At 33.7% G+C, this 12,999-nt stretch overlaps 1 protein-coding gene across 1 annotated transcript; it reads right to left on the reverse strand.

The window, feature by feature from the left end:
- Nucleotides 1–10,096: 10,096 nt before the first annotated feature.
- Nucleotides 10,097–11,773, reverse strand: LOC132600525 (uncharacterized protein At4g22758-like). Its single transcript, XM_060313747.1, has 2 exons — nucleotides 11,102–11,773; nucleotides 10,097–10,488 (listed from the first exon to the last, which is right to left on the reverse strand). The coding sequence occupies exons 1-2, from the start codon at nucleotides 11,514–11,516 to the stop codon at nucleotides 10,307–10,309; spliced, it is 597 nt and encodes a 198-aa protein (XP_060169730.1). The 5' UTR covers nucleotides 11,517–11,773; the 3' UTR covers nucleotides 10,097–10,306.
- Nucleotides 11,774–12,999: the final 1,226 nt, after the last annotated feature.

The raw sequence follows: 12,999 nt of genomic DNA on the forward strand, positions 1-12,999 counted from the left end.
TAATTAGTTTTGTTTAATAGTTATTGCATGAGAAAATCACTTCCTAATTCCATGCTCCCATAATTAATTCTCCTCTAAAACTGATTAATATTTTGTATTGATTATCCAGTAAAAGTCCTAATGAAGGAAAAAGAGTGCACATATCTAGAAATACGCTTTGAGAGCTGCCTCATTCAAAACCTTACCAAGAAAACCCAATGGGACAAAACTTGGTTAAGGAAAAAAGAGTACAACACGTATTTTACTCCCCCTGACGAAGACCGAGATTCAGATGTCGGAGTCTTCGCATTCCAATCTTGATTATCATCTTCTCAAGAGTTGAAGTTGGCAAAGATTTAGTGAACAAATCTGCAGGATTGTCACTTGAACGGATTTGTTGCACATCAATATCACCATTCTTCTGGAGATCATGTGTGAAAAATAGCATTGGTGAAATGTGCTTTGTTCTATCTCCTTTTATGAAACCTCCTTTTAATTGAGCTATGCATGCAGCATTATCTTCATATAATACTGTGGGTATTTTTGTATCACACTTCAAGCCACATCTTTCTCTGATGAAATGTATCACTGATCTCAACCACACACATTCTCTACTTGCTTCATAAATAGCGATTATCTCAGCATGATTTGAAGAAGTAGCAACAATGGACTGCTTGGTCGATCGCCATGATATAGCAGTACCTCCGCATGTAAACAGATAGCCCGTTTGAGATCGAGCTTTATGTGGATCAGATAAATAACTTGCATCTGCATAACCAACAAGATCTGTACTACCTTTGTTAGTATAAAACAGACCCATATCGCTAGTTCCCTTCAGATATCGCAATATATGCTTAATCCCGTTCCAATGCCTCCGTGTAGGAGAAGAGCTATATCTTGCTAGCAAATTAACAGAAAATGCTATGTCAGGTCTTGTAGCATTAGCAAGATACATAAGTGCACCTATTGCACTAAGATATGGTACTTCAGGACCAAGTAGCTCTTTGTTTTCTTCGTGAGGTCGGAACGGATCTTTGCTCACTTCAAGTAAGCGAACAACCATAGGAGTACTTAAAGGATGCGAATTGTCCATGTAAAACCGATTTAAAACTTTCTCAGTATAGGCAGATTGATGGATAAAGATCTCTTTTGCGAAATGTTCAATTTGCAGACCAAGACAGAGTTTTGTCTTTCCGAGATCTTTCATCTCAAATTCTTTCTTCAAATATTCAATCGCCTTTTGGAGCTCTTCTGGAGTTCCAATGAGGTTTATGTCATCAACATAAACAACAAGTATAATGAACCCTGCTTTTGTTTTCTTAATAAAAACACATGGACAAATGACATCATTTATATATCCTTCATTTATCAAGTACTCACTTAGGCGATTATACCACATACGCCCTGATTGTTTTAAACCATATAATGATCTTTGTAATATGATTGAATACATTTCCCGAGACTTTAAACTAAATGCTTCAGGCATTTTATATCCTTCAGGAATTTTCATATAAATTTCATTATCAAGTGAACCATAAAGATAAGATGTAACCACATCCATAAGATGTATTTCAAGGGTTTCATAGACAGCAAAACCCATGAGGTATCGAAATGTTATAGCATCCATAACTGGTGAATATGTTTCTTCATAGTCGACGCCGGGTCTTTGAGAGAATCCTTGTGCAACAAGGCGTGCTTTGTATCGCACAATTTCATTTCTCTCATTTCTTTTCCGTACAAAGACCCATTTGTGACCAACTGGTTTTACACCATTAGGCGTTTGGACTACAGGTCCAAAAACCTCACGTTTAGCAAGTGAATTCAATTCTGATTGAATTGCTTCTTGCCATTTTGGCCAATCATATCTTCGTCGACATTCTCCGACAGATTGAGGTTCCTGATCCTCACTGCCTTTTATAATATTTAGTGCAACATTATATGCAAAAACACTATTCACCACAATTGTCGAACGATTCAAGTTGTCCTCATCACCAGTAAAACTTAATGATAGTTCTTCACTTACTGAAGTCTCGGGTTTGCTGATTTCTTCAGGAATATCAGAATTAATCAGATCTTGAATCTCTTCGTGAGATCCTTTCATAGTGTCATTCTGATCATTGTTTGTATTTCTTTTTCTTGGATTTTTATCCTTGGAGCCCAATGGCCTACCACGCTTCAGGCGTGGATGAGATTCAGAGGCTATGACACTAGTAGATTGTCCCTTTGGAACATCAATTCGAATAGGCACATTCTCTGCAGGGATATGCGACTTAGTTATTCTTTTCAAATCAGTAAATCCGTCTGGCATTTGATTTGCTATTTTCTGTAAGTGGATGATCTTCTGGATCTTCTGCTCACATATAGGGGTACGTGGATCAAAATGAGATAGTGATGGAACTCTCCACACATTTTTTCTTTTGATTTCTTTTCTCTCTCCCCCTAATTGTGAAAAATTTGTTTCATCAAATCGACAATCTGCAAATCGGGCAGTGAATAAATCTCCCGTCAATGGCTCAAGATAGCGAATAATGGAGGGTGATTCAAACCTAACATATATTCCTAACCTTCTTTGGGGGCCCATCTTAGTGCGTTGTGGTGGTGCTACAGGCACATATACAGCACAGCCAAAGATTCGGAGATGAGCAATATTTGGTTCATAACCAAATACTAATTGTGACGGGGAGTATTTATTATAATGAGTCGGTCTAAGACGAACAAGAGATGCTGCATGTAAAATAGCATGACCGCAGACGGTTGTAGGCAACCGTGTTTTCATAAGTAATGGTCTTGCTATCAATTGCACACGCTTAATAAATGACTCAGCAAGGCCATTTTGGGTATGAACATGTGCTACAAGATGTTCAACCTTTATCCCAACTGATAAACAATAATCATCAAAAGCTTGGGATGTAAATTCTCCATCATTATCAAGACGTATAGCCTTTATAGGATAATTTGGGAAGTGTGCCCTTAAGCGTATTATTTGTGCCAATAATTTCGCAAACGCCAGGTTGCGAGACGATATGAGGCACACATGAGACCATCTCGAAGACGCATCTATTAGAACCATAAAATATCTGAATGACCCACAAGATGGGTGAATAGGTCCACATATATCCCCATGTATACGATCTAGAAAAGCAGGGGATTCAATGTCAACTTTCATTGGTGATGGCCTGGTTATCAATTTGCCCTGATGACAAGCGACACATGAAAATTCACTACTTTCAAGAATCTTCAGGTTCTTAAGTGGAAGCCCTTTTGAATTTTCAATAATTCGTCTCATCATTATTGATCCAGGATGACCCATTCGGTCATGCCAAAGCACAAAAGTTCCTGAATCATTAAACTTCTGGTTTACAATTGAGTGTGCTTCCACTGTACTAATTTCTGCATAGTACAGGCCAGAAGACAAAGTTGGTAATTTCTCCAAAACATATTTCTGGCCGGAGACATTCTTTGTAATGATAAGATATTCATCATTTGTTTCATTTAATGTCTCGACGTGATACCCATTACGGCAGATATCTTTGAAACTCAACAAGTTTCTTGGGGATCTAGAAGAGAATAATGCATCTTCTATAACAAGTTTCGTCCCCTTAGGTAGAAATATAGTAGCTCTTCCGGAGCCTTCAATTAATTTCGAATTGCCAGAAATTGTATTAATATTTCCCCTTTTTCTACGCAAGTGAGAAAAGTATTTCTCATCTTTGAATATAGCATGCGTTGTTCCACTATCAATCACACAAATATCTTCATGATTGGTCATTGATCCAAATAATATTTGAAGATTTTCCATATATTCTTCAAAACGAAAGAATAGGCAAAGTAAACATCGAAGTAGATATTTTGATTAGACAAAGTATTACACACACTTTATTACTTATATATGGAAACATAACCACATTAGCTAATACAAACGACATGTATGAAATATCTAAGTTAATACAGATCCATCACCGATCAGATGATCTATTTTCCCTTCAGGGATTTCAAAGAAATCTGCCACATCTAGATGCATGGGCTCAACATTATCTTCAGAAATAAAATTTGCTTCGGCATCCTTTTCTGGCTTTTTTAGGGAGGCTTGGTATAGCTCAACAAGGTGCTTTGGCGTACGACAGGTACGTGACCAGTGCCCTTTTCCTCCACATCGGAAGCATTTATTTTCTGAATTTTTCTTTTGCACAGCTTCATGCTTTTCATCCTTCCTTTTACACTGCTGGTGGTGAAGGGTATTAGATGGTGCAAAACGAGAATCATGATTAAAATTCCTTCCTCGACCACGACCATGACCACGACTGGGGCCACGACCTCTTCCACGCCTAGAATGGCGAAAATTTGCCTCATTCACTTCAGGGAATGGGGCAATACCAGTGGGTCGGCTTTCATGATTTTTCATCAGTAATTCATTATGTTGTTCAGCCACTAGAAGATGTGAGATTAGATCAAAATATTTCTTGAACTTCATCTCTCGGTATTGCTGCTGCAGGAACATACTCGAGGCAGGAAAAGTGGAGAATGTTTTCTCCAGCATATCATCATCAGTAATATTTTCACCACATAATTTCAATTGAGAAATAATTTTAAACATTGTAGAATTATATGCCTTAACAGATTTAAAATCTTGGAACCTTAAATGGAGTCAATCAAAACGTGCTTGTGGAAGTATGACCATCTTCAGGTGATCATATCTATCTTTCAGATCATTCCACAACTTAAGAGGATCTTTAACCGTGAGATATTCCATTTTCAAATTCTCATCAAGATGATGGCGGAGGAATATCATTGCCTTAGCACGGTTTTGGTTTGATGCCTCATTTTTATCTTTGATGGTGTCTTCCAGACCCATCGCATTAAGGTGAATCTCGACATCAAGAATCCAAGACATATAACTATTGCCGGATATATCAAAGGCTACAAATTCACGTCTAGAAAGATTTGTCATTAGTAATGGAAAACAAAGAAATCAATACCTTCGAGGCTTGTAAAGTATTTGCTCGAGATGACAGAGTCTCGTGCTGATAACGTGTTATAAAATAAAACTACGAAGTAAATACACAGAAGAAATATGTAGAGAGATATCAGATTATATTACTTCTGCTCACTCAACATTGCATCTGTGCATCCTATTTATAGGAGCAACATACAAAGGATTAACATATCTAATTGACATGGGATATTTTGAGATATTCTGAGATATTTATAACTTAATGAATATCCACTACATGGGATATTTTTAACAGTTACGTTTTATCCTTCTTCAAGTTGATCATCTTACAGATGTACAAGCTAGTCACTGGTGAATAGACCCCACATCAAAGTTGTGCTTTTCCAGACGTTACTACTACTACTACTTTCTACAAGAAATGAGAAAAAACACATCCATTCATTTCTTAAATTTGTGGTACATACTAAAAAGCCTAAATGGTCCCACATTTATCACGAGGAAGCATAAATTTCAAATTAGTTAAGAATATTAAACAAAAAGCACATCATGATTATGTGACTGCCTAACCTTGGTCTTGACTTTATTTTCTATAACCCAATTTGAGGTATTTCTTACAGGGGATTCAGAATTTTAAGATATGGAGCAGTAAATTTATATTCTACTCCCTCTGTTCATTTTTATTTGTCTATTTTAAATTTTTCACGTTGTTTAAAAAATAATAAATTGAGTACATAATTTATCAATGTACCTATATTTGTAAATTTTTATTGGATTTGAAAAATGATTTGAAGTGAGTAATTAATACTATGGGTAAAATGGAAAAAAAAAATATTATCTTATCTTAATATGTGAAAAATGAGAAGTAAAAATAAAAATCTATTTTATAAATAATGAAACAGAAAAAGTGAACGGAGGGAGTACTAAATTATCTCCGGTCTTCATAATAAAGAACGTTTACCTGGATCCCAAAATATCCAAAAAGGTATTATGACTTCATTAGGTATAAAAGCTTTGTACTCTTATCACTTTCTAATCCGTAAAAAACATTAAGGACCCGTTTGGCCATGAGAAATTTTTCAGTTTTTTTTGAAAACTTTTTCACTTTATTTAAAAATTAACATTGGCCATAAAAATTATTTGGAATTTGAAAAACACCTAAAAACTTATTTTCACTTTTTTTACTTTCAGTACATTCAAACAATCAACTATTCTTTGCAAAAACTATAACCAAACATATCTCCATCTTTAACTCCAATTTCAAAATTTCAAATAAAGTGAAAAATATTTGTTTTTCATGGTCAAACGCCTACTAATAATCCTTAGAATCCTCTTGCCATATACCTTTAATTTTTGGAGTTAAACAAAACGAAAAGAAAAGCACAACAAAGGAGTTTGGAAGCATGTGACACCAATTGACGGAAGGCGAGTCAAAAGGTACCGATAGATTTGTAGGTTGGCAAGCTTTAGAAGAAGGATATGACATCTACACTTTGAAAAGGAAGAGGAGTGAACTGATATAAGACTAGTAAAATTCACAAATAACCACTTTTAGCTCTTATATAATGGTCATGGAGTTTAGACCGTTGAATATGAAATTTTATGGTAATGACTATTTTTCAAAAACATGATTGAACAGTGGTTAGTAAATGCTATTTTTACACATAAGACATATCTTAAGTTCACATGGTTGTATGATATGCATGCTTTAGACTTGACAATCACATAACCTGAAGGACAAATTCGTAAAATCTGTTAAGCAAAATCAGACAATACGTATCATGAACTTAAACTTAGCATGTTTGGGCAACTGAAGACAAATTCAAGCATACATTGAACTGAATGGAGAAAATTGCGTACGTCAATGTCGATTAATGCACTGAATTATTTGACAGTTTGTTTGGTAGATATATAATGTGCTGGAAATCAACATTAAAATACTGTTGGCTTTTTATTTTTTTAATCAATGTCTCTATTGCACAATCCCAAGAGAGTATTTCACAAAATCGAGGTCGAAAAATAAAGTAATGCATAAAATTAAAATAATTCTAGACTATGCTGTGTATAGTGGCGGAGCCAGAATCTTCGCTAAGGGGGTTCAAAAATATAAAAGAGTAAGAAATGAGAAAGCCAAGGGGTTCAATATCTACTATTTATACATAAAAAATAATTTTAACCTTGTGTATACATGATAATTTTTTGCCAAAGGAAATTCGGGTGAACACCCTGGCCACCACTTGGCTCCGCGCCTCTGTGTGTATAAAATGACAAACCTAAAAGGAGTCCCAACATCCAAATCTTCATCTTGTGTGCTCATAATTCAAAACTCATCAGTATATTATTCGAATATTCCCGGAGGAAACGGACACTAACCTGAAATACTCATAATAAAAACTGACAAAAATGGTACCAAACAAAAAAAAAAAGTGAATCAAATCGACAATCATAAACCAATGAGGTGTTGAAAGTAGGCCTGCGCACGAATCGGTTCGGTTTGATTTTGGTTATCACCAAGTTGAAATTTTAAATTTCGACTTTCTAAAATTCTCAACCAAACTCGATCCATTCTAGGTTCAATTCAATTCGTTTTTTATTATTTCAGTTCGGTTACACAGATCGATTTGTTCGGTTTGTTCGAAATTTAAACTAGCAGCTATTTTCATTTCAGTTTTAGAGTAAACATAACCAACAGTAATGAGATCCTAAATTTGCAGCCTTATAACCAAGATATTAACCAAGAAAAAATCATAAACTTGCAAGTATAATAACATATAAATAGCAAAACAGGAACTTGACAACTTGTACAAGCATACAAATCCACCGAAAGTAATTTTTTACCTTGAAAAACACTTGAGAAGAGAAGACGGTGTATTTTGATTTTATTTCAGGGAGTGAGCTTGAGAAGAGAGGACTGAAAGTTTGAAAGAGTATTAGAATATTAGGTCTAGGAATATTGGGATTTGGGCTTGTGCCCTGTGGTATAAAATATAAAATATTACTTTACTATTAAGTATTAATCGTATATATAGTTAGACTACTAAAGTATTAGTCATTAGTGACATATAAATTCGATTTGTTCGATTGATAACTGAAGCCAACCGTATCCGAACCGTTAAACCGTAATATTTTTACGATTGCATTTGTAAACCAAAATCGAATTGTATTATCCAGATTGAATTATCCGAATTGTTTCGAATCGGTTTGGAAATTCGGGTTGAACCGACTTGTGCACAGGCCTAGTTGAAAGTCTCGTACCGGTTGTGGGATGGGTAATTAATTTTCTTATATAATTTTGGACAATTCTCACGAACTTTTATAATTGAGTTAGGATTGAAATTCATTTCTTCTAATAATTTAGTTTAGTAATAAATTTTGAAAAATCGAACTAAACCAATATACACGCACATTGAAGCCGTTTGGACATGATTTCATCTCATGGATGAAATCTTTATATAATCATGAGATGAAATCATGTTTGGACATGCAATTTGAATTTCTTAAATTGCAGTTTTTTTTTATAAACATAAAAACCCCACAAGTTGTGAAAACCATCAAAATTTTCTCAATTCTTATACAATCTTACCAAATGAGTAAATTATAGTTCATAATAAAATTAATACGCTACTAGAAGACCTTTCTAAAATATACATCAATTAATCAAACTTTAATTCAATAAAAAAGAAAATTTAACATAAATAGTAATGTAACTACTCTTTAATATAATCCTCCCACATGGTAAAAATGATTGGTAAATATATTTTACTAACTTGCAGATTAATATTTAATACAAATGGTTGGTAAACATGATTGGTAAATATATCTACTAACTTATGGGTCTTTTTTACAAAATATAAACGTATCGATCAAATTTTACATTCATATTTTTTGAAATTATGATTTCAAATCTCAAATCATGCCTTTTTGGATGATATGGGATTTCATCTCATGAGATAAAATCGTATGTCTAAACGCTGATTTCATCTCATGATTTTATCTCATGAGATGAAATCGCATGTCCAAACGTGTACATAATCTAATGGTTGACAACTTTAGTCATGTTGTCTTTTATTGACGTTCCGGTGATTTTTTTTTTGGAAGTCTACTGATTGAAACATAACTTATGTCTTTTTCTTTTTTTTGCTTTGTTTTATTTATATATCTCCTTTCGGTTAAGGTCCATACGCAAGGTATCAAAGGACACCAAGATTCCAGTGTCTAGCTAGAGGGACCGACAGAGGTTAAGTTTCATTCGTCAAAAAATTATATTATATCATATATATATAACAGTTAATGAACTGCTTGATGAAAATTTTGCTTCCGTCACAGTCATTATAACAAGTGTTGCTACAAGTAGCAGCAGCAAACTGCCCATTGTGGCATTCTAATATATGAAGTTTAGTTTAAATGTATATTCATTCTGCATATAGAAATCACATGGCAAAAAGAAAAAGAAAAAAATAGACAGAATCTATAAAAAATGAAGCCGATAAATTTATACTTCCTCTGTTTCAATTTATATGAATCCATTTGACTGGACACGACATTTAAGAAAGAGGGAAGACTTTTGAAACTTGTGATTCAAAATAAGCCTTGAAAATTTGTGTGGTTGTAAATCATTCATAAAGTGAATTTGTTTTCAAATTAAGAAAGAGGTCATTTATTTTGACACGAACTAAAAAGGAAATTGGTTCAAACAAATTGAAACAAAGAGAATATCATGTTTAATTTAGTTTGATCTAAATATATGAAAAATAAATTAGTTGATTTGATTTTTTTGGACAAGTAAGAATTTGAGTCAAATCAAATCACAAACCTCCTAAGTTACTCAAAGCCGTATTCCGAGTGAATTAGTAGTCTATCAATGCCAAGTGCCTATCAATCACTAAAATTGCAATAATTTGACTAGAAAGGATTAGAAAAGAAATATAAAAAAGCAAGAATGTCTTACGTAAGATTTTCTCAAAGTTAGTGTTTGATGATACGGTTAACCAACGTGTTAACTAATCGATTGCGATAAATTAAATCAGATTTCGCTATTTTCCCACCAATAAACACATTGAATTTGTCCCGAAATGATAGACAACAATATCAAAGTTGGTTTTTAAATTATTCAACATTATATATGTGTATAATGTGCAAACGTATAGTGAAAATCATTCAGAAGGATCATGAATAAACTGATAGCTTCTACATTAAAAGCATTTTTCAATCTAATTACTCTTATTCTATAAGCTGAGAGATCTAAGTTATGAATCACCTCCCCAACTTCCATCTATAATATAATAACAATATACTTTAATATTTGCTATACAATAATCTCGAACTTACCGTGCCAAAATTACTACGTACAGTATAATTTTCTAAGGTGTGAAATTTTCTTCACAGCATGAAATCCATGAATTTAAGCCAAGGCAATGAAATCTTTGTAGCAGTAACTTTATCAACTTGCTTTGCACAGCTGGAAGACGACGCCGTTACGGCACCATTAGCTTTTGACGTTTTTGGGCACAGAAAAAAATTCCTTGATCCTAATCCCATCAGCTTCTCCTCCCTGTCCAAACCTGAAATGAAGATATATCAGTTTTTGTTGTCCATCAAACGCCATGAAAATCAACGGTTCAGATTCAACGATGAATAAAAACACATCTAAATTACGTTTTCCTACCTTAACTATTAGTTGTTCCTTTTTTCTTTTTGAACTATTTTCATTCATTACTCCATCCAATTTATATAGCATCTTTTGAAATCGAGATTGAGATTAGTTTTTCTTTGACCATAATATTTAAATTTTTCAATCAAAGTGACTCATAATATTTTTTAAGTAGTTTCCAAATATGTAAATTTTGTTTTTAAAAAACTTTAAGATTATATGTTAAAATTCACGATCAAAATAAATAGTTTTGACTCTCAAAATTCAAATCATACAACATAAATTGAGATAGAGAGAGCTAAACACACTTTAACTATCAGTTATTTTTTTTTTTATTCCTGAAGTTGAGATAGAAAAAAGGAACAAGAAATGACCGATAGTTGAGGTATGTTTTGATATATAGACGATGATAATTCAGATAGAGAAAAGGAATAACGGACACTTAAAAGGTGTGAAATTCGCGAAAAAAGCATAGTTTATTATGTGTTTTTGACTATTAACTCATTCAATCGAACGGCTCTTACTTTCTAAGCTGAACTGCGAGTAATGAAGATCATAATCTGCAGGATTGCTGGAGGTAAGAACCGGACGTCTTCCTTCTTTCGAGTATTGCCGGAGAGCTGCAGCAATAAGATCCTGAACCGTTGATTCAAGCGATATTAAAACCTGTACAGGACCAATACTTCTCTGAATCGTAACATTTAAAAGTAACTTCGTCAACTTCAACTTATCCTTCATTTCCGGTGATGTTCCTGTAGTATTAATAAGCCTGCTCGTGGAGAGCAAATCAGGTACAGTTCTAGGCCTTCTCAGCAACTCCGATGTGATCATCTCTGAGCTTTGTCCGTGGAACGACATGGATTTCTCTGATAAGTACTTCCCCTTCCGATTGATCTTCTCCACACTACTACCTCTCCGGTAATTTCTCGGAGAGTACATTTATGCTATATATATATATATATATAGGCAAGGGTGACTCAATAAAATTAGTGGCCTAAAGCTGATTTTTAATAGAGGCCGCGGTAGAGGAAGAATCGAGGGAAGCTGAGAGCGGGCACAGAGAGGCGGCTCTCAGTTTCCCAGTGGACGGCAACGCACATAACAAGAATAGTAGAAGTGTAATTTAGATGAACTAGAGGGGCTAATATTGAAATGAATTGAACTAGTTGCAATGAAGAGAATGGTGGGGAGGATTAGTCCTATTTATATGAGGAAAGCTATGAGGATGAAAGAAGATAACCTTTGAACTTTCTATTATTGGGTGAACGGAACCTGTAACCGGTAGTTATTGTTAATAAGGACAAAGGAATATTTCTTCACGAAGAAAGGTATCTCACCGTTTATAACAAGTTGACGGTTGCCTGTTTGTGATACATTTCACCTTTTTTTTTTTTTCGACTATCAATTTGTCAAAGTTCACTGCCCGCAGTACATATTTTTTGCTTTCTTTCTGCTTGTTAAAAACGTGATTAATTCAGATTCACTCAAAAAAACTTAATTTTGAGGAGGATGTCATTTTATATTAAAGATGATTTTATTTTCAGTTACCTTTAATTAAAAATAAAAAGATATTAATTCTATAACTATAACAGATATAGCTTTTGGTGGTATTATCCCTCAATATACAGGGGGTGTTAGGGATTTTTGCCATGATTTTCATACAATAGAAAAAATCACCTATTTTTCAAAAAGTATTTTTCATAAAAAAAAATTTCATACCAAATACACCCTTAGAGTGGCATGATCAAAATTTTCAGATTTTTGTCTCAAATCAGACATCGATTGTATGATTTTCTTACAAAGAAAATATGAGATAATGATAAAAAACGCACTTGAACTATTTTTCTCGCGAGCTTCACACTTTAACTATCGGTTGTTCCCCTTTTTTATCTGAACTATTAAAACACATCTAGTTGAGAAGATGGAAATAGTTCAGGTAGGAAAGTGAACAACTGATAGTTGGTCTAGTCAGCTTTGAGGTGTGTTTTAATACCTAGATAGTGATAACTCAGGTAATAAAAGAGAACATTTGATAATTAAGGTGTGAAACTCGTGAAAAAGCGATAGTTCATTATGTTTTTGACCATTAATTCTAAAAATACATATCGTTGGAAACTTGGATATATATCGTTGGAAACTTTTTCACGGATTGCCTTTCATACAGATTTGTCATTAAATTTTGCCCCTCATATCCGTGGTCATTAATGTTTGCCATTGCTGCTTATTTAATGAAAAACACCTAGATTTATTTTGTTCAGCATAAGTTCTTAATATTTTTATCTTCAGAAACTGAACATTTGCCTCATTGGGCACAAGTTTGTAGGAATGAAGTTATGCGTCATAAGTTGTGTAAAAATTTTCAGATTATGTTGAGTGTTGAAAGTTTTGTCTTTTTTCGACATAACTTGTGTTTATTTAATGA

Source organism: Lycium barbarum, chromosome 6 (genome assembly GCF_019175385.1).
Source record: "Lycium barbarum isolate Lr01 chromosome 6, ASM1917538v2, whole genome shotgun sequence".
In the NCBI taxonomy this organism is placed as follows: domain Eukaryota; kingdom Viridiplantae; phylum Streptophyta; class Magnoliopsida; order Solanales; family Solanaceae; genus Lycium; species Lycium barbarum.